General features: G+C 49.1%; 1 protein-coding gene across 2 annotated transcripts in view; it reads right to left on the reverse strand.

The window, feature by feature from the left end:
* MYO5B (myosin VB) overlaps nucleotides 1-23,001 on the reverse strand; it is a 340,465-nt gene that overhangs the window by 139,954 nt on the left and 177,510 nt on the right. For both annotated transcript variants that reach the window (XM_045065614.1, XM_045065613.1), the window contains exon 5: nucleotides 3,013-3,169. In XM_045065614.1, the coding sequence (XP_044921549.1) occupies nucleotides 3,013-3,169 (157 nt within the window). The remainder of the gene's footprint in view (nucleotides 1-3,012; nucleotides 3,170-23,001) is intronic.

Here is a 23,001-nt window from a genome sequence, read left to right on the forward strand (position 1 = left end):
ACCCCCAAGTTGTGAAGAGGCAGACTTTGGCGCTGCAGAAGCTGCTCTTACTCGGCCCAGAAACACTTTCTGACCCGCCCAGAGTTCTTCTTGGCTATAATGCTTCCTTGCCATGTTTCTGTCCAAGACTTCTCTCAAAGAGATCACTTAAAAACTCAAGGGACAATCTCCATGATGACCAGATTCCATCATCTGACAGAAGGAGCCCTACGGAATTACCCACAGAGTTTCCAAAGTAGCGCCTTGCCACAAGGCAGAAATTGAATGTCGTGAGCCCAAACCACTGCACCGTTCCTTTACGTGACATCAGGCTCAAGGAGGCTGCTCCGTGCACACACTCCTCCTCTAGACCTTAGCAACAGAACCACGTCTTGCATGTTTTGGGGTGTCGTTTTGCTTCCCCACCTCTCCCATGCCAAAGGACCCTGAATCCCCAGCAGTGCACCAGTCCATTCACGATGTAAGAGCTACTGAACATGTTAGGTTGTTTTAGACAGACTCCATCATTTGAAAACCACCCCCAAAGCAGGGACTCATAGGCTTGCATGCCATTGTCCAGTGGCCTTGTTCACACCAGCCAAGAGGTGGAAACCCAAGCAGTTCATGCACAGAGGGATGGATTAACAAAACGTGTTTTTATCCACACAACAAAGTATCATCCAACCATAATAAGGAAGGGGACACTCCTACATTCTGTAATACACATGAACTTTGAAAACATTAAGTAAGCCAGACACAAAAGAACAAATACTGTATGATTCCATGTATATGAAGTGCCTAGAACAGGCAAATTCTTGGAGACGGAGAGTAGAATAGAGGTTACCAGGGCCTGGCGGGGAAGAACAGGGTTATTCTTTAATGGGTACAGTTTGGGATGATTAAGGAGCTCTAGAAATGGATGATGGTGATGGTTGCCCAACGCTACGAATGTCCTTAAGACCCTTCAATTGTTCATTTAAAATAGTGAAAGGGTAAATTTTATGTATGTTTAACCACAATAAATCAATTAAAAAATCCTCTTGTGTCTCATACATGTTTAATAATGGGGTGATCTACCTTCATTAAATTCTCATCTCGACTTAAATTACTTTGTCCAGGCACCGGAGATGTAACAGATTTCTTCCCTTCTCTGTTTTGCCCGGAAAAATTACCTTCTTTATTTCTTAAAAGAGGCAGCACTCTGGGTCTTTGAAACATTACCTTTAAAATGTCCTGAGTTTTGAAACTCAGGGGCAAAGGAGAAGCTGAGAGCCTGTTTGACTCCCATTTGAGATGAAACACGATGCTGATCATAGAGCACAATCTTAACTGCCTCCGTTTAGGTGCATGGATGGTCTCGGGCAGGCCAGGCCATGGTCCACCATCACATTCTGAATTGAGGCCACGGCCAGGCCCCAACCTTGGGCTTAGAATAAATGCTATGAACAAATGGGCTACTAACTAGTTGCAGGTCTGGCAATATTAATATGTTTGCTGCTAAGAAGGCAGTTCATAAAAATCCTCAATGATACGGAGAAAAGGCTTATAATATTCAGTGAAAAGCCTGTAAAGAAACAGACCCAAATGTGCAACAATTATCAGTAGGCTGTAGAAAGACAAACTGGGGGTACCCTACCCAGACCTCCTAAATCAGCAACTCTGGGGGGACTGGGGCCCAACAGTCTGGTTTAACAAGACCTCCAGGTGACTTATATGCACTTGAGTTTAAGAACCATTATAAGAGAATAAAAGTCTTCTTGCTCCTATCTTTTCAGTAAAAATGCCTCCAACTCTACTAACCGTTCTCCAATCCAGGTAAGAATTCCATAGAATTCCAAGTTTCCATGAACTTGCTTTTGTTGAATTGTTAATGATTATGTTATGTCCTGTTAGTCAACAGAGAATCAAAGTTCTCCAGATAATCCAACTGTGTAGGCAGATTACACCCACAAAAAACAATGAATTCCTAGGAATTGAGGCTCAGTCTTTAGTTAAGCACTTGGTAAAGGAAGGGGGTGGGGCGAGAGAGTGATCTAGGAAGGTCCCGGCAAGTTCTCGTTTCCCTCAGCTCCAAAACGACCTGAAAGACTAATCACCTTGGCGACTTGGGTCTTAAATGACCTGGTTCAAGGCACTGCAGAGAATCTGATACTATCTTGGCAGCTTTTGGCCTCAACTCAATCTCTTCTTCCTAAAACAAGGAGCAGCCCTGGGCTGCCGGGGGTCCCACCAGACTGTAACCCAGACAATAACCAAGGGCCTCTACTTCAGAGGCAGGAAATCAAAGCTGGCCCAGGGACTGCATACCCATTTAGATTTACTTTATCAGAATTAAGTTTTTATGGAGGAAAGAGAGAGAAAGAGAGAAATGGAGTTCCAACCCTGACACTGGGGAGTTACAGCAAGACTGAAGTTTTAGGAAACGTCTCTGGCCTTGTACCTGTGCTGACTGCTCTGGGGCTGGGGCGTGGAGGAGAGACAGAAGGCCCCGGCCATTCATGCCATCTAGATAACTGCTTCCCGAGGATCAGCAGGCTCCCTGCTGTCACAGAGCTCTTGGCTCTACCTTTCCCCCTACCCGGCCTCCTGCGCCCGTGCGCACGGCCCTCCTGATCCAGCGGGCCTTCAAAGTCCCGGATGGTTGGGGGGAAGCAGGGACCTGCTGACACACGATGGCTGGTGACAGGGGAGGGAACAGCTACAGAGGCGGAGGCAGGATGGAAGGACGCTCACTCGAGCATCTGCAGAGTCTGGGGACAAGGCTGGCATGAAGAGGACACTCCACTCGGTACTAGGGACCTGAAGGAGGCTGCCAGGAGAGATCACCTCCCAAATAGGTGCTCTCAGGGGCACCCGTGGCGTTCTTTCCTTACTGGGAGACAAGGGGCTCTGCAAGAACGGCAGGAAAGAGGACCCCGTGAGCTGCTTTCACGGACTCTGGCGGGCGACCGCATGAGGCGGGTCACCCGGCTGTCTGGCTGCCGGACAAAGAAGCTCCAGCCAGAAAGGCCAAGTGTGTTTGGAAGGCTTTACCTCCATGATGGGGCTGGACGCCAGGACCTTCTCTTCGATGTTGGTGTCACTGGCTGAGCCACCCACCGTGGCGAAATAGCGCATGGCGTACTTGGCTGACACGGTCTTGCCGGCTCCCGACTCGCCGCTGACTATGATGGACTGGTTCTTCTCATCTCTGGAAGGGAAAAAGCTCCGGTCAGTGGCTGGCTGTGGAAGGGCTCTGTTGCCTTCCATGGACTCTGTGGACAAGGGCCTGAGCTTGATCAAGATCATCTCATCTTCTCTGAAGGAAAAATACGAGGCACAGCGTTAAGACAGTCTGCCCTCCCTCCCATGCTTGCGTAAGATCCCCAAGCAGAAGAAAGGAGAGTTCAGAGAAGGGCTTACAAAAGGCACACGTCCTTCCTAAGGGCCCTCGGCAAGGGGCATGGGGCCAGCTGGTCACACCCGCACTTCCTCTGGGGAGGCAGTACCCCCTCAGCCATTCCTTTATGTGCACGTACACACACACACACACACACACACATCCTGAGAAGTCACACACATGCCTTTGCAGGTACACAGTCTCACTTATGATTCTGTGGCGTGCCCAGCCAGGGCCACCGTGTGAGTTACAACTTTCCAAAAACAAGGATCTTTTCCTCTCGTGTTTCAGCCCAGCATGCCAGCAGATAGTTTCAAATTTCTTGCTCATATGTATATCTCCTAAAAGGCATGCTATTAACCACCAGAGTGATCTTGCTTCAAGTTTATCAGAATTAGATAAAACAGCTATCAATTGCAGTGAGAAGGATTTCAGTAAGACTAAATGGAAGGCAGAAAGAAGATCCTCTCTACCAGATAAAAATGCATCTATATTTATCCCTTTAAAATAGACAGAAGGACAGGCAGGTAATGCAGAGAGCAGCCTATCAGATCTCTAAGGAATGTGCGTGTTCAAGCATGGGGCGAGAACACATGTGGGGGGGCACAGGTTTGGCTAACGAATCGCTCCTAAGGGCTATAGTCAGCCACCTACATCCAGCTCACAGATCCACTGCCGGGAAGGCAGGCCCTCTGTTCTCATCTCCAGTCCTTCTAACAGTGCAGGGACTAACCAGCACCCCCTCCCAGATAAGAAAGCTTCGGAGCATGGAGGTGGGTTTATGACACAGCCCTCCTGGCCCCAGCCCACTACTACTTACACCAGCTCCTGGGGCTTCCTGGACAGAGCAGGCCAGAGCATAATGAACAGAGAAGCCACCACTGGCCGCCTGCCCCACCCTATAATCACCAACACAGGTAGACTGTGGCTTATCAGCACAGGGGAAGGAATGTTGGCCCTGCTTCTGATCTGGGCTGACAGCCAAGACGTAGGAAAGCAGTGTGATGACACTGATGTCAACTAGGCAAGGACCAGAAAGATAGAGAGATCCGGGCTGGGAGTGGGAGCACCGGGCAGAGTCCGCTGGGGTAGCAGGGCTGAAGAACCCCTAACCGAGAGCCACTGTTCAATGTCAGCAAAGGCACTGTGGTCTTAGCTCACACAAACCATTGTCACTAGCTGGGGAGGGATCAGAATAAACACAGGGGGCTAGTTCCCCGTTGAAGATGGGGAAAACACAACGGATCTTCCCAACTGGCTCCACAACCAGTTACCCAAGAACAAAGGCAAATCCTGCCTAGTATCTGGAAGAGTAAGAAGTGGCTTTCTGAGACCCCTTGTTGTTCCAAAAGCCTGTGGACAATGCTTGCATTTCCCAGGTTCACTCGTTTTCATTGTATACATCCACCAGACCATGGAGATCGTGACAGGTGTCACCTCTCAATACTTCATAATCAACTCTCTAGAAAACAGCTCAGAAGCACAGCCCTCCTGAATGACTCAGAGTAACCAGCTGGACCTCCAGCTCTGGACTGTAGACTTCCGAAACAGACCTGCGCCGGATGCCAGCTTCAGAACGCACCCGTAACCACAATAAAGAGAAGTGAATTGAAGGAGCCGCACCCCCAGGTCTGAAGTTTGGCTGCAGGCCCCTACATTCTACCTAAAATCAATCAATAATGAGCACAGCCTGCATCTGTGCCTTACTCCTCAGCAGAGGGTCACATGGAAAGCAAAAGTAGAGACTGTCCAAGGAATTCAAGCAGGCTCTGTGGCAGTACCACAGGGATGCTAGGGGAGTATGAACGGGAGCGGCGGGGGCCAGGGGTGAGCACTGTTCAGTTCCCTGCGGCAGCAGTGCACATGGCAGACTGGCCTAGGCGAACACAGCTGGCACAAATAAGAAGACACAGACCCAGGACACGGGTCACTTTTCACCTGCAGCGTCAAGATGGGAACTGCCCTGTGCATCACTGGGAAGGGACTGCAGAAAGGTCAGGCACTGCGCTCCGGAAGGAGAGCAGCTCCTGCAGGAGGCAGCGAAGTCTGAGGAGAAGCAGGCCATTCTCAGGCAAGCGGTCAGGAATTCAAGAAGCGGGGCTGGCTGACAGGACAACATGTCAGGAACTCAAAAGACAGAGTCAAGGCGGGGAAACGAGACGGGCAGGATGCAGAGGCAAATTCTGATGCTCTGATGAAAATGCATGCACGTGGCCGAGATACTACAAGAGTTATAAATCTCCCCAAGTTTTAACAAGTCTTTACATTCAAGGCTGTTGAGCCTGAGGAAGTGCGGGCTATGGCCAGGAGCGCTAACTGCGGCCTAATTTGATGGCTATTAGAGGTGATGTTGACATGTAGGATAAAATCAGGTAAATTTACCTCTTCTCAGACCAACAAGTACCTTCTGACACCTTCCCTGACTTTGACAATTCTCAAGTATTTTTAACTGGAGAACTTTATGTAGCTTCCCCGCACTTCTGCATACACGGGCCCCTCCCATCCCTAATCTACTGGCGGTCTAGGGGCACAAAGGGTACAGTACACACATACACTGTTTGGTCACAGCCTGTAAGCTGGCATGAGGGATAATGGACAGCAGCACTCCCTTGTTCTATGTATATTAGCTTTGCTTCCAACTCAAATACCTGGCAACCAGAACATGGGCATTAAAAACAAACTGGGACCTCATCAGCAGTAATTAGCTAGCTGACATTGGCCAAGGTCACTCACTAATTTGACCCTTGATTATCTCAGTGCAGTCCCTCATGAGTAGGAGGCTCAACTATGCTCCTGTTTTGTTTTTGTGGCCACCCTGAGGTAGGCACCCAGGCCTCTGATGCATCCCCCTACTCCGGCCTGATTGCGCAAGCTAGCTCACATCAGGTTTCTCCCACTCAAAACAGCAAAAAGCTTATTGTTTATTGAATCAAGTCCGGGCCCCTTCGTTGAGCATTTGCAACCCTCTTCAACGTAGGCCCCAACACAAACCCCTCACAAGGGTGGCAGATGGTGCTACAGATAAAACTGGGCTTTGGGGCACCTGGGTGGTTCAGTGGGTTAAAGCCTCTGCCTTCGGCTCAGGTCATGATCCCGGGGTCCTGGAGTAGAGCCCCACATCTGGCTCTCTGCTCTGCAGGAAGCCTGCTTCCTCCTTTCTCTCTGCCTGCCTCTCTGCCTGCTTATGATCTCTGTCAAATAAATAAATAAAATCTTAAAAATTTTTTTTGTTTAAAAAAAAAACCAATACACTGGGCTTTTAGTCTAAGGATCTGGCCTGAGCCTGGTTCTGCGATCCGTGGGCTCTTGAAAACCTCACACCACGCCGCAGAGCACACGCCCACCTCCCCGACTCACCGCAGGAGACGCTCTCTATACCTTCTGTGGGATGACGGTACTGGAGTTCAGCCCAACAGGACTGCCCGTCAGTCTCTAAAATCGCACGCTTTCCCAGCCCTGCCATGTGTGCTTTCCCTCTACTGACCTCACCTCCACCATGGACCTCATCTCCTAAAACCCTGCTCCACGCGAAGCCCACTCCGTCATGCGTCAGGCAGCCTGGCAGGCCGGTACTCCCCCATCTTCTAAAGCCCACATCGCTGGCTTGGTAGCCTTTTTAAGACTCTATTGCTTTCCATCTTATACTGATATCAGTCCTGGTCATTTTACCATGTGACTTTGGGTCATTTCTTTCTTCTGGGTCTCTTTCATTACTTCTAGAAGTCAGGCTGTGACTAGGGACCCCCCAAGGAATGTCCTCCATCTCGGACACGGGAGGATTCCAACCCCAAAGTCCTCATAGAAAATATGAGTGGGGGAAAGCTCTCTGTTTCAAATTCTGGTTATTTGGGGCTGGTTTGGGGTTAGATGTTTTTAAGTAAGGAATTCTACCCAATATCCTTCAAAGCCATATCCCATATACGGCTCTGTCCAGTCAGCCCAATGACAGGCAGGACTTAGCTGGCAACGTGGGCCAATCCACTTTTCAGTGAATTGTTTCCTCTTAAGTCCAGCAGAATTCTCTTTAGAAAAAGAAAACAATGGCCAAAGGCTTTCATATCCAGCTGTTACTCAGGTGCCAGCTGTCTTTCAGGAAAGTCTGCATTACCCCCAACAGGAAAAGCCCCTCAAAGGCCTGTACCTCGGGCAAGAGCACAGGTTCCTAAGCCTCTAGCCATCCTCCAGCATCCGGGAAGAATGATGACAACCACGAGACAACCAGCCAACACACACACACACGCGTGCACACACACACACACATGCACACACACACACGCATGCACACATGCACACGGCTGCTCCTCCATCTCACACCGGACCCCCTCCTCTGCTAGCCAAGAGGCAGAACGATTGCTAAACCACCTCTTGCAAACATTCCCCACTGAACCCCCACAGGGCTTTCTGCTCCTTGAGCAAGGTGATCCCCAGCCCCTCTCCATTTGGAGCCCCCCCAACAGTCCCCAGGAAGGACAGTGGAGGCAAATGGCTGTTAAGGCACTGGAGGCTGCTCCACTAAAGGAAAGCCCTGCTGATCAGCCAGACACTGTGGGAACTTCAAGAAACCCTGCTGAAATGTTGTCTTGTTTGGGTTTTCTGCAGAGAATGACTGGTCCCCTGTGGCCTCCCAATCAGCAACGTCACACAGAATGCTGTTCCAGGTGAAGATGCCGTTCTGTTCCAGGTGACCCTGATGGAGAGAAGCCCCAGAACAGCTCCAGAGCAACCAGCCCAGCTGTGGCAGGCAATCCCAGGTGCCCCACCCGTGGACCTGTGTGGCACCTCTGTCCTCACACTTGCCCTGTGTTCTAGCAGCCACAGTCCACTCACACACTAGTCACTGAACTGAGGGCCCATGGAGGGCAAGCATTCACTTTAACCTTGAATCCCCAGGGCTCCTAGCACCCAGAGCCTCTCTGTCCCTGTCCCTCCTAGAGAGCCTTCTCCATGTAAGGGGCACCAGCCTCCCCTCGTGATGATAGCCACACACCTCGGAATCATTGTCCCTCACTTTCCTCCAAGCTCCACATTAACAAGTCCTATCGCATTATCTGCCAATGCAGACTGTCCCCTTCTCTGTGCACCTGGCCATCACCACCGGGGACGTGTGTGACAAGGTCTGCCTTCCGACGTCCATGCCCGCCTCCCCTAGCACGCCCTCCTCACGTGATGTCCTGTACAGGAATACTGGCTCACGTCTCTCCTGGCCCTTCAGCCCTCCGGTGCTACCCTCTGCCCTCAGAGAGCCCAGCTCTGCTGTGTTCAAGGCCCAGCTTTATCGCAGTCACTCTGTTTGCTACATTCAAACCACAGAGGGCTTCCTTATCCCCTCCTGCTGTATAGTTGCCTGAAGATTTTCTAGCTCAAACTTCCTTTTATTTGACTTCACAACTCTTAATGCCTGGTACTCAATCAGCCTCTGGCTTTGGCAGCTCTTGCATTACTGCTTCTCCGTGCAATTAATTACTGCCTACTCACATCACGCTCGGGTGGTACGCAAAACCGTTGGCCACACACCCCAGGCTTAGGATTCATAAGTCTACTGGGTGCCAGTCTTCCCATTTTAAAGAAGACGAAGCTAAAGTTTAGAAAAGCCAAGAAATAGGCCCTGAGTACTCAGCTAGGGAGACACCAAGGCCAGACTCAAACACAGGCTTCCACGAGTCTCCTCAATTTCCCAGTGGGCTATGCTGGGACGTTGCTATCATTACACTCTTGTGGGAAAGAGCATTCCTTAAGGACTTCCCCCTGGAACAAATCTAGCCTTAATATAAGAGATCAGACGTGACTTGGCGGAAGCGTGGCTTCTTCAGAAGCTCTTCCCTGACCACCTTGCCTTCAGTGCATTCACTACACAATTTACTAATGGTTTACTCCCCTACCCAGTGCTGGGCTCACCACCACCATCTCTTCCACCAGAACTTAAGTCCCACAATGGCTGACTTCAGATGCAGGGGCCTGGATGGGCAAGCCAGCACCTGGACTGTGTGAGGACCAGAGCCCCAGCAAGGACCATCACGTACAGCGGTCCATACAGGCCATGCTCAGCCACTGGTGCCCCCTAAAGGTGTGCAATTTACTGCTCACAAAACCAAATCTGGTGGTCTCTGCCCTGACTCAGCCTTCCGTGCTCGTCCATGGAAAGGGGACTGCAGGAGACAGTCTCAGGTTCAACTCTTGACCTGACTCAGGCTCTGAGAGAGAAGGAAGAGACGGGAGCAACATGTGCTAAAACTACATCTCCCCCACCCCCCACCAACATAGCACCATCATCGAACGGGACGGGGGAAGCCTGGCTAAGGCACAGTGGGAAGGACACCCTGTCTCTGTACACATCATTAAGCCCCTCCATCGTTTCCTCCTCTAGTGACAAATCATCCAAAAATCTGGGTGTCAGTAGAATGCATTCTGTTCACTAATGGGATAATCAATCTCCTGTTTCTTGCCTGTCGGTCGGGTCTCTATATTTTCCACACCCTCATCGCCACACAGATCACCTACCACTGTTTAAAAAAACAGAACAAAACAAAGCTACACTAGAAAATAGGGATCAAAAAATTTTATAATTAAGAATTTTGATTTGGAGCACCTGGGTGGCTCAGTTAAGCATCTGGCTCTCGGTTTGGGCTCAGATCATGACCTCAGGGTTATGGCATCGAGCCCCACGTCGGGGTCCGCACTCAGCACAGAGTGCTTCTCCCTCTGTCCCTCCCCCCGCTCATATGTGCACGCTCTCTCTAAAATAAATAAAAATCTTAAAGAATTTTTGTTCAGCAAAGATACTGGTATCAGTTCCATGTACGGAGTTTACTAGGAAACAAGCAAAGAAAATTCAAATGAATCTTACAAGCAATGCGGACTAAAAGTATGGCCAGAGTAACATGGCTTACTGTCTTTAGAAGCTCAAATGCAAAAAAAAAAAATCAGTGTTTAGTGCTACACACAATTCTATTAGAACAAAATGACATCAAAATCGTAGAGTGAAGAAGTTAAGTGAAGTCGGGTGAAGGACAGAATCAGGTTGGGGGAACAAAATGGGTTCTGTGCAGAACTGAGAGTAAAGCCGGGGGACAGATACATTCGGACGGAAGTTAGATTAGGCAGGAAGGACACAGAAAATTACAAGGAGGTGGATTTGGACTCAAAACAGAGCCACACACTCTGAGTCCATGGTGAAAGCCTTCCTCCCAAGAGAACATCCTGCTGTGACAAGGGGCTGGCCCAAAAAGCTCCAAGCAAGACATTCTATGAGCCCTCCCACCAAGAAAGCCAAACCTCAATGTGGGAAGGCAGACATCCTGGGCACCTGGAGGGAACACACCTGAGGGGTCCTATAGGCCCAAGGCACCCCTGGTTTCTAGAGTGAGGGGGGCTGACGAGCACCCCTGGGCGCCTCTGCCATCAGGCACAGATTCCTTACACCGCACACCACCCCCTCCTTCAGGCAGGGCTGTGTGCTCCGGTTCCCACTACAACTCAGGCCAAGTCATTCAGGAAGGCTGTCATAAATATTCATGAGAAACCGCTTAGCTCATGTTCAACAGAGTTCTAAGTGTCTCCTTGGAAAGATGAAATTGAACCTTCTGACAGTGTAGGAGGAGTGCTTAGCGCATTTAACATCCAGGTATCACTTCCCCACTCCAGGTTCACAGCAGCCTGCGGGGGCCTGAGATCTATTTATAAACTCCGAGACGAAGCACGACACGGCGCCAAAATGACCCCGTCCCTTCCACTCGCTGGCTGTTCCGGAGAGAAGCGGGCTCCCCTCCCACAGGACAGCATCCCAGAAAGAACTGCAGGGCGCTTAGCCAAGCCCAACCCTTGCTGGCCAGAGAGACCAAAAACCGGGGAGGGGCTCCTCAGGGCAAATGGGAATGTCCCCATGTCTTTGCTCTTAAAATAAGGGGCTGGAAGGGGTTCCCTCAGACCTGCTGCTTCTCCCCCTCACACGGCTGGGCTGCAGATGCGTTCTCCATTAACCACAGTCACCTACGAACGTCAAACATCTTGGAACTCAGGAACCCGGGGCTTAGGGGAGGAAGAGCACCAGAACCAGAGGTTTTCAGCGATTTTATACTTTATAAACTTGTTTTGGTTAAGCGACGTCATTACCTGGGGCGAACGACGATATACACGTGCTTGTGCCCTCTAGTGCCAAGTAAGCATACCTTTCCAAACTCTTTCATTTGGTTCTGGAAACAGGTTCTCAGTGAATACACATACTCTAGTACTAAACTCAGTTACACGGTTTCTCATGGGTCCAGCGGGCCCCGAAGTGGAGCGTGTGTGAGCACCCCAGTCTAGAGCCCTTTCTCTCTATACCGCGCACACACTCGGCCACGCTACCAGGAAGATTCAAGGTCTTTGACTTTACGTAGATGCTGCTTTACTCACTCATCTTGTAGATTTAGGGCACCTGTGGAGGTCCATTTCAGCATCTCCTCTCATTTCTCCAGGCTGCCTCCAAGGCCATCTCTTCCCTTGTGACCCTAACTGCCGCTTGGACACAGCTCCCTACCCAGGTGGCTCTTGCGAGGCCAACACAGACACACACCCCTCCCCACCCCCACTGCCCATGTACACGTGGAGGCTGCACCGGGCTTGGCAGGCCTGTGGGTCCAAAACGCTCTCCAGCTCCCCACGCTGCTGCTGGCATGGAAGTTTGGTGCTCCCCACGGCAACACGCAGCGATCTTAGGAGCGGCCCTTGACTCCTTCCTCTCCTTTGCCCCACCAGGCAAAGCTGGTTATACCGCCTTGATTCTTTCTCTAATTTAGACCCAGATCCTATTTATCATGCCTCACCTCCTGATTCCACCCAAAGCATGGTAGCTGGTCTTATGCTAATTCTACTCCCTCCACTGCCCTCACTGCAGCTGGTAAACTATTTCTAAGAAACTCCTTCGAATGTGCCTAGGCCCTGCTCAGCCCGTTGCAGGAGACACTGCGGCCTGAAGGACACAATCAGCATCTTCAGCATTCCAGGCGCTTCATGATCTGTTCCCAGAGACCATTCCAGGCAGACGCATCAGGCTGTGCAGAAGGTGGAATGCACGATATTCAGGAAAGAGGGGAAGTTTAGGACGATCAGATGCCAATAGGCAAGCCACGATCTTTGGCAACACTTTGCAAAGAACCAACGTTTGTTCACTAACCCTGACTCTTAGAAACACCTGTCCAGCTTATGAACTGACCTCAGCTGAATCCCACACCAAACCAGTCGGGTCACCACCTATGGTGGTGGGGCCTGGGTATTTTTTGGTTTGAATCCACATGTGATTCTCCTCTCAGCTACATTAGTCCTGCTAAGGTTAAGAACCACTGCTACAGATTCAGCAGCTTAATCAAACGGGTCACTATATAAACATGTTCAGGTACTAGCAGCAACTCACATACCCTGTAACTTACATCTATCAATATTAGCCTGATACAGTGTTTAACAGTGAACTAAAAAGAAAGCTTAGTGATCAGAGTCTTAGCCATCCTTCCTGGGGGCAGACAATGGAAGGCTTTACACTTAATGCCGATACTCTGGCAAATGGCTTAGGGTAAGTCACCCAGAAACCACAGCGGCGTCTCCTCGTTAACTGGATTCTTGTTCGAGGAATCAGCTCTGGAGGTTAGATACCTACAAAGCACATGCTGGTGCCTGCTAATGCCTGCAGCGGGGAAGAGCAAACAGTTCCATACCACCTCCTCTGTCGGGGGTTCCTGGCCTGAGCCCCACTACGAAGAATTCAGAGACTCATGAACTTCAATGGACTAAAAACCACATCTTCGGTTTTACTAAATTCTAACAACTTTGACATTTCCTTCAGTTGATACTAGAGCAAGACAGAAGCTTCACAGACCCTGTGGGCTTTGACACCCCATCCCAGCTGCTGCTGCTCAATTTTTACACCCATCACGGCAATAACCATTAGGAGATCAGTCACAAACAGTCATAAACAATCCCTCATGTCTGCTGGATCACAATTCCCCCCAAATATTTTGATAACTTTCAAGATAATCTGTTTCTTCTGTAACTGTATATATAGTCAGTATATTCAAATGCATCATGTGAAATAAAAAAGGTTTAGAACACCTGAACATTATTTCCAGGATTTCCCCCTACCCTCCCAGTGCCCAGTTGCAAAACCAGGCCTTTTTACACAGCACGAGTGACACCAACTTTTAAGGAGACCGTGTTTACATTTCTTTAGATCATTTCCCAAAGGCCGGTCAGAAACATCATTATCTGTACTGGTGGAGGCAGGGTGGGGGGAAGATGTCAGAGAACCCCAGGATATGGGGCAAGGTTCTCCCCACCGGGAAACAGCTTCAGCCATAAAGCTGGTATGTAGACTTCCAGGTCTTGCAACAGAAGCCCACCAGAAGCTAAAGGACACAGTCATATAGTTTGCATCTTATAGCCCTCAGTAGGCTGATAAAGTCCCTTGAGAATGCAAACATTTTCACATGTACTTCCCCACAGTGCTCATCTTGGCACCTTGAGAATCACTGGATGAGATTTCTCCATCCCTGTGCTGCTTTGACATTTCAGGATTCTCTTCCTTGGCCATGAAACCCTAATTCCTGTACTTAAAGCAGAACCTGCCTTGGTTGTTTCAGGGTGTCTACTCTGAAGAGTAAGGGGCTGGCTCAAGAGAGACCCTGCACATTGACCTGGCCCTCCATCCCTGCTCTGGCTCCCACACGCCTCTATTCAGAGAGGCTCCCTGGGTCATGTGTTCACCATAGCCTTTCATTCCTAAACACAAGCAACCCCAGCCTCCTGGCCTAGAGACAGTCTCTTCAACCCTTCAGGTGGGAGCCATTCAGGACAGGGTAGGGGTGGGGATCAGGACAGGTGCTCAGCACTGGGTGATGGTGGGAACTGAAGGCCCTAGGACATAGTGTGGACCAACCAGAGTCTGGCGCCCAGTCGCTCAATAAATATTTCTTGATGAATGAACAGGTATTGTAGGTGAAGAGAGAACTCGGTTTGACTATGGGAAGGTACTGCCCACTGAGGTCACTCATGTCAGCAATGCAGCATTTACACCTCAACTATGTACTTCTGTGATTATGAATATCAATCAACATCTTAGGCTAATTTTGCTGCGGGCTTTATTTGATTACAAAAATAAATGTTCAGCCCTCATAGTTTTGCTTATATAGCTTAAAAAAATTAACTCCTACTTCCAGGCACAAATCCGCAGACCTGAAACACAAGGCAGCTAACGGCCTCAGCAATCTCACAGGCGACTCCATGTTCTGGCCACAGAGGCTGGTACAGGAAGCGGAACCGTGAAGGTGTGAACTTGAAAAATGCATAAGAGCCTAAACAATAATGAAGTCCAATGGCAAAGCTTCTAAGAAAGAGATGTGTTAAGGAAATAAGGGAAGAAAGTATTCACAACTTGATTTCTCTGTCTTCCCGTAACAAACCTGACCAGATCAGAGGCTCCCGCAGATGAATGAAGGCTCTAAGAGATCTCAGATAAGGGATCTGACTGGCGTAGAGGATTCGTGCCTCTCTTGGGGCAGAAGTCCATCGAGAGATGAGTAGCAAACCGTGGAAGGTAGCACAAGGAAGTTCGAAGGTCAATGTCCATGTTCTGGTACTAGATCTGAAAGGTAGGAGTTTAAGTTTCTCCCCTCTTGGGGATACTCACGTTGGCAAGAAGTGTCTGTTCAGGGTTTTTAAAAAACATAGAATTGGAAAACAACAGGCAGCATTTTGCTTTTCAAGCGTGGGTGTTTCTGACATCACGCAGTAAGACAAAAGAGCAGAGTCTCCACAGTAGCCAAGGCACTTGAACCATTTCCACAACGGGCTCTAGGTGACAGAAAAGCAGACTCTTCACGTATCAAGTTCTCCTGACACCGTCCGCTCTTCCAGCTTCTACCGCTTCATCCCCACCGCCCCCCCTCCTGCGTCCAGCTCTTAGTTACCGCACGCACACGGCCCAAGGAGGGTGTATAGAAGCAGGAGGTGAGAGAGAACGAGTCACAGGAAGGCCCTCACTTGACCAAAGCTTTCCCTCAGCTGGTCAAGTCCAGCGGCAACGGGGAGCAGCCAGCCAGCTGCGCTCGAGGTAGAATTCCCACAGAGCTCCACGGACTCGTGCCTCACCAGGGACAGCACTGCGACAGACTTGCCCACACAGGCTTGTGAGAAGTGGGAGCCTAGGAAACCAGGCATTTGAAGCTGCAAAAACTCTGAGACATCCTGGAGGGTGGGGAACCAGCTCAACCCCATGAGCTTCAACCACCACCTGGGCAGAGCGAACACCAAGGGCTGCAAATCACCAAGAATCTGTCGTCAGAGCCACGTGACAAAATCACAGCAGCTCCAGTCCAGTGGGACCGTCCGCGCTCAGCCACACTCAGCCACCCGCTCTTCACCCTCCTTCCTGTCATCTTTCCGTCACACAGAATTCTTCGTCTCTCTCCCTCAAACTCATGTTCAAGTGCCCCCCGCAACCCCATGCCTGTCTGCCCCCACCCCCTCAGCCAGCTGGAAATAGGTGCTCCTACCATTTCCTTTTCCCACGGAGGAAACGGGGCAAAGACACCAGAGGACTTGTTGAAAGCCCCTCCAAGCCGCAGAACCCCTCCTGGGCATGCCGCCCTGGGCTCCTCCCTCCGGCCAGGCCAGGGCCCCCAGACCCATGATACATGCAACCAAAGGAGGGGCTGCTTCGTGGAAACCCCGACTTCAGACTGAAGGTGTCCAAGTGAAAACAAAACCACCCCTAGGACTTCATGGACGATGCGTGTAACCGTTGTGCTCAGCAGATGCATGTTGAACGGAGGACTCTAGTTAGTGATCAATAGCTTTCCTACATTCCCGATTTCTTCTACACAAGGTCCCAAGTCTGGATTCTGAGATAAAAATGAATTATACCCACCAGGTCTCGAAACTCAGACTCACTTGAGTGGGCTGGAAAAGAATAATGGAAAGCCAACCAATCCTTCATCAGGCTGTCAGGAAAACTTGCTGACTCGCAAACATCTCAAGCAAAACTAAAGTTGTAAGGTACTCCTCCCTTCTCTCAACACACAGGCCTCAGAAACGGTCTTAGACGTGCACCATCTGGGAAATCTCACCGATGTTTGTGCGTCAACCCCCTCCTCACAGCATCTGGGCTGAAGTCGGCCAAGTCTTCATCCTCACCTGCACGCACACCTTGAGATTTTAAGCTTGCAAATGGATGAAACCATTTCAATAGATGAAAAGACCATACTTAGGTCAAGCCTTGAACTTCTACAACAGCAGCCTCAGGCCAAAAGCAGACTGCCTTGAGAGATCATAGGATCTTTCATTACTTGGGCTGGGCAAGAGAGAAACGAAGATCTTGGTTCTAACAGACAGTTCCTATTAATCAATAGGAACCTCCCTGCCCCTACCAAGTACCTTTTTATATAGCACAGATATAAGCAGCCAGGAGTTAGCAATAAAATAGAAGACCTAAGTAACATGCATCATCAAAATTCACAGTAATCAATATCAATTCTAGCCTACTACACGGTTGCGTGGGGAAGCTCCGTTTAGCATTCTGCTCGTACTGTGAGGCAGGTCAGATAACACTCCTCCCCCACTCTGCAGGCACAGTAACCAGTACGAAGTAGAAGTGATTTATTTAAAGCCGGGGTTCCCTTCACAGAGGCCAGCATTGCTCCTTCCCCTTCCATGGCCAAGCACAGCAGAGAGCGTGGCACGGAGTACCTTGCATAGGTTACAGCCCCAGCGCCCTTGGGCATGGGTGGTAGGTCAACAAGGACAGAGAACCCAGAAATTAAGTCCAACTTGAGTGCCTACAACCCTCTCCACATCAAGAAGAGAAGGAGAACAGACAAGACAAGGAAGACCCAGTTGCCCACCGGTCTCATGGCGAGTCTTTACTGCCCATCTACATGGGGTAAAATCTTGAGCTTATTTCTAAGTATGTACGTGAAATTACTCCCATGAGGGGCTCACACTCAAGAAAGGACATCTAGCACACCTAAAATAAAAGGCAGGGTTTGTGAAAAAATACCTTTAAAAGACCAACAGCCTAAAGCTGAAGGAAACCTCAGAGGGGGTGGAGATGCCAGGGTAAGACTCCAGAGGGCTGGATTCCACATTGAACTTAACAGCCCTAACCTTGACCTTGACCAAGACTTACAGGTCCAGAGATGGGAATTTGCTGTGCAGTAGGTTTGTGGGACAGGGACCAGAAAGCGGAACAGAAGAGTCAGAGAAGTTTTCTCTGGTCTTTCCTGTCACAGCAACTTGGGGGTACAAATATAATCATGTATGACCTTGTCCTCTGGGTAACAAAGAATCCCTGTCATCACAGACTCTCCCTTTTCTAAAAAATTCAACAATTACTCCCTATGAAACAGGGACTGTTTAATGCAGATGACTGACCACATCTTTGGAAAGACTTGGGGTTCTGAAACTCTGGGGAGGTGGGTAATGTAATTAAAGCATTCCTCGAGTATTCCCAGGGCCAGAATCAGTCCTTCCTGTTTATCTTTAAAGCCTTTTTAGACTTTCCCTTTAAGTCCCTCTTTAGTTGTAAAACCACAAAGCGTTTTTGTTTTGTTTTGTTTTTAGTGCTCAGTGTCACTTAGCAAAATCCACAGTTTTTTATTTCACAGCAAGAAATATTCTCCCGAAGCAGCAGGTATGCCCAGGGTAAGGGACACTGGACCTTGTGGGAGGTACCAGTTCTCTTCCCCGAGAGTACATGAAGTCACACTTCGGTGGATCATCTCCCAGAGCCCTGCTGCTGCAGCTCACAAGGCTCCCCCTCTCTGGGCCACTCACCGAAGAAGACTTCTCCTGCTAAGACCATCAGATCCTCCTAGGTGCTCTCTGCTGTGAGCACTGTGACTGGAGCCCTCCTTGTGCTTGTCTAACACTGATCTGGAACACAGCAAGAATTTTGCTGGTACCCCAAGGGTTCTCCAGTCCTGGTCTCCTGGCATCCCACAGGCTCCAGGGCCGAACTGGGAAGCTATAGTCATCAACCAGCTGAACAACCACAATTTCATGGAGCATTTTGCTGAGCCGTGTTTTGGTTTCCTGACTGGTGAAGAAGGTACAGAGAAAGGGCCCAAGGCAAGGTATCAGGCAGCACACCTGCCTCCAGAACCCAAGAAAGCAAGGTCAGAGAGCTGTGCAGCCTGCCACCCAGTTGCAAAGATTTTTTATTTATTTATTTATTTATTTTTAATTTTTAAGAGTGCATGAGCAGAGGGAAAGAAGAGAGAATCCCTGGCAGGCCTCACGCCCAGCACTGAGCCTGTGCAGAGCCCAACGTGGGGCTCGATCCCACAACCCCTCGACCATAACCTGAGCTGAATCCAAGAGCTGGACACTTAACTGACTGAACTACCCAGGTGCCCTGGAGGTTTTTTCTTTAATCCCATTCTCTTTTTGCTTTATTTCCCTTGTTGTGCTGGACTATCAATGCCACCAGATATATAACGGACCAGACCTAGTCCTAGATGAACCCAAGACCGAAGGGTTCATTTAAATTCTATTCCATTTAAATTCTCACTTCAGATTTAATAACGCTTAAAGATTAGTTATGATTTGGAAATATCCTCTTAAATAATAAGGTAGATACACAGACGTATTGGTTAGCATGTGTGGTTCTGAATTCTTCTCAAGGTAATGCATACCTACGGACACACCAGTCTTCTGTGGGTGAGATTCTTTACAACAGACTCTTCATACCTGCCTCTCTGCCCATATCCCACCTGTCTCAACCCTATTTTATCACTTCGAGGCTCAAAGGATACGATCTAGGAAATGTAGTTCCTGTCTGCCTTCTCTAAAATAGCACCTCTAAATCTGCTACCACTTTGATTATGGGGGTAAGTGAGTTTTATTGCAATGTCACTCAAATACCATATAATTCACCCATTTTGAGCGAACAATGGTGTTTAGTACATTCAGGGTTGGGCACCATCACCCCAATGTCAGAACATTTTCATCACCTCCGAAAGCTGCCCTGGGTGCCATACCAGCCCCTTACAAACTCCCTACCCCATTCGCTAATGTACTTTGTCTCTCTAGATGCCCTAATTCTGACCTTTCATACAGATGCCATCACGTGATCTTTTGACCTGCATTTTCATGAAGCATGATGTATGGCTGAAAAGAGAGTATTTCACCGTACGGATATCCCACTTTTGTTCATCCATTTTTCAGTTGATGGACGTTGGGGTTGTTGCCACTTTCTGGCCATGATGAGTAAATATAAATATTCATGTGCAGGGATTCGTGTGGACATGTTTTAATTTTTCTTAGGTTATAAACAGCTTTGTGAAGCTTGAAGTAAAATGGATTTTCAGTGCCTACCAAAAAGCTATTCCATCAAAAGGTGAGACATAGCCTACTCTTTAGGAAAAATTCCAATCACTTTATTCCCCGCAATAAGCTATGTTTGGTGACATTTTAAAGCAGCCAAGCTAGAATAGAAATCCCCTAACTCAAAGGTATTTTATTGGGCAAAATAAATACCCTCCATTTCAAAGGTTTATCAAATGTTTAAATTGTCATACTCCTTCCTAGTAAACAAATGCATTGGACTTTCCTGATTCCTAGAAATGCCAGTTAACATTACATTTTATTTGCTCAGAGAAATTTTTTAAAAATCCAACCACCCCTCAATAGAGAATCCCATCTGGGGATTTCGTCGTGACTCTTCAGGCATTTTGTTTCTGTTTCTTGGATCTGACCTCGAAGAGGCATTCAGGTTGGCTGGGTAGAGTGTGTCTTCCCTAGTCTCCCATATCCCTTTGCAATGCATGACGCCTATATCCTTTCTACTCTTTCCTTAAACTGTAAAGACCTTCACATTCCTTGGATGTACTATATTTCTCTGCATATTCTGCTTCTTTTAAAAGATACTGAAAACCTATCCACATAAAAATCTGCACAAAGGTGTTTATTAGCAGCTTTATTCATAACTGCCCAAAGTTGGGAGCAACCAAGATGTCCTTCAGCAAGGGGATGGATAAACTTTGGTAAATTGACACAGTATTATTCAGCTCTAAAAGCAAATGAGCCAGCAAGCTATGAAAAGACACAGAGGAACCTTAAATGCCTATCACTAAATCAAAGAAGCCAATCTGAGAAGACTGCAATCCTGTAAAATTCCAAGTATGTGACATCTTAGGGTCAAAACTTTGGAAACCACTAGATGAATGGTTGGGAGGGGTTGGGGGAGGGAGGTGTAAGCAGGCAGAGCACAGAGGGCCTTCGGGGTGGGGGCGGGGGCTACCGTTAGGCTCTCATAATGATGGGCACATGCGATTTATCATACACATTGGCCCAAACGCATAGAATATACAACATCAAGCTTGAACCCGAATGTGAACTACGCATCTGGGGTGATTATGATACGTCCGTAGGTTCATCCACTGTGACAAACGTCCCACCCTTGTGTGGGAATGTCGATCGTGAGGGACGCTACGCAGGTGTGGGAGCCGGGGGCAGGGCACAGATGGGAAATCTCTGTACCATCCGCTCAGTTTAACTGTGAATCTAAACCTGCTCTAAAAAATTAAAGTCTTAATTTAAAAAAATATGTATTTGTATATACATACAAAAGATGTTAAAAATCTTAACTTCGTAGACCGTTCATTCTTTGCATCCTACAGAACTCACTGTAAAAACCTGTGTAAAGACACATTCGAAATCTTTAAAATATCAACGTACTGTTTAAAGATTGGGTCAACCACGGAATGCTTCAAAAAATGTTAGCACCTAATTCTCCTGTAGCACCTCCTGCAAACTGGCACTTTCTGCACGTCCCACAACTGATCCTCGAAACGTTGCCAGGAATAAGGTCCTCTTCTGACCATCCCCATGTTACAGAGGAGGAAACAAACACTGAGCAGAAGGACTCAAGTCACACAGCCACTGAGAGGCAGCGGGAGGCTCGGGCCTTGACAGCTGGCCTCACGGTGGCCTTGGGGACTGGTGGGGTGGGGGGGACCCCTGCGGCAGGGATCCCGATATCACCGGTTTCGTGGGTAACCACTCCAACCACCACTCTCAGGCTAAGAAGTGGTGGGTTTAATAAGTAGTTTCAAATTATTACAAGAAGAGAAGGAAGGAGAAAAGGAGGTAGAAAGGCACCTCAAACTAAAGAGGTGACATGGTCCTCCCGCTGGCTCAGATGTCCTCTACCTCAGCCTGCACTACTGCGCGTGCCTGAGAGAGAAAGGTGCCTGAGAGAGACAGCCATGCTACACTCCAGAGTCATTTATTCTTTACTGGGAGAGGAGGCAGTAAAGCAAGCACACACAGGCTCCCAAATTAAATCCGGTGGACATTTGAAAGAGTTCACAAACACGCTTTTTAAAATACACTATCATCAAGGTGTTAGTGGAGGAACTGTAGCTCAATTATGTAACTGAACATTTTGATGTCACAGTAATAACATTCTCCAGGAGGACTTGTGAAAGATGCACTGGGGGGCTGTTGCTAGCCTACAAAGAGTAGAAACTGCTTGGAGCTCAAATCTGCCTCTCCTACCCTCCTGGCCATCTTTCCAGATCCTTCCAGAGTCCCACTGTATCTGCCCTTCTGTCATGGGCCACTCCCTATTGCCTCGGAAGACGCTACTATCTGCTCTGGAGAGATCCTGCCTTTCTCTGCTCACTTCTCTGGGGTCCTCCCCCTTCGAAGCCAGCATTCAGCCAGCCACTGCTTTGAGGAATGTCTCACAAACCACCTCACTCACTGTGATACCCATCTTGGCCAAGGCACCAGGGGGGTTGGGGCCTGAAGTCTTCATCCTTTTGCATTAAGATACACTGAGCAGAACTATAGGGGTGGGCAGGGGGGATCCTGACTGGGGCCCAGGGAGCTGGCCTTTCTGCTGATGGTTAGGAGAGGAAATGAACCAGGGGGTGGGGGGCAGAGCACCCTGGGGGCCTCAGCACAAATTCAGGGCAGTGCCTAGCAAGTCCTTGCTCTCCCTGTTCACGCCGTTTCCTCCTCCATAAAATAAATGAGCTGAACAAAAATCATCTAGGGATCCTCACAGCTGTCAGTGTTGGGAGCCTCTTACACACTCCACTGCACCTATGACAGGTGCAAGGGAATCCAGGGGAGACACCGGTTCTGGCTGCGGGCCAGGGCAGAGAGGCCAGGTCCATGAGGAGAGCACACCGGTGACTGTCTTCACCATTCCAGCTCCCAAGATCTCCTGCCACAGCATCCTGGCCATCCTCTCCAACACCTGTCCCACAAGAGACACAGCCCCGTCACCTGGTCACCCCTCTGCCTCTGCAGTGACAGTGCACGAGCTCCCGGCTTGCCCCGCACCCTCGGGTGGTCTTCGCCCCAGACACATGTGACTTATTCCCATCCCAGCGATTTTCTGGGGATACTTCCATTGTGAGAGACATTTGAGGAATCCATGCGTGATTCACCCAACCTGTATCTGCCCCCATGCTAAGATGGGAATCCTGCAAATCAAGGGAGAAGACCTGGAACAGCTGGACCTCCTGCCACCACCACACCTCCCAACCTTCGTGCTTCACCAGCATCCGGCTTCCTCTGCCCCTTTAACAGGAGGATCCTGACTTCTCCCAGAGGTAAATTCCACCATCTGAGCCCGAGGTGCCCCTCCCCCATCGCAATCCCCCCCC

Source organism: Mustela putorius, unplaced genomic scaffold (assembly GCF_011764305.1).
Source record: "Mustela putorius furo isolate JIRA1106 unplaced genomic scaffold, ASM1176430v1.1 tig00003858_pilon_pilon_pilon, whole genome shotgun sequence".
Classification (NCBI taxonomy): domain Eukaryota; kingdom Metazoa; phylum Chordata; class Mammalia; order Carnivora; family Mustelidae; genus Mustela; species Mustela putorius.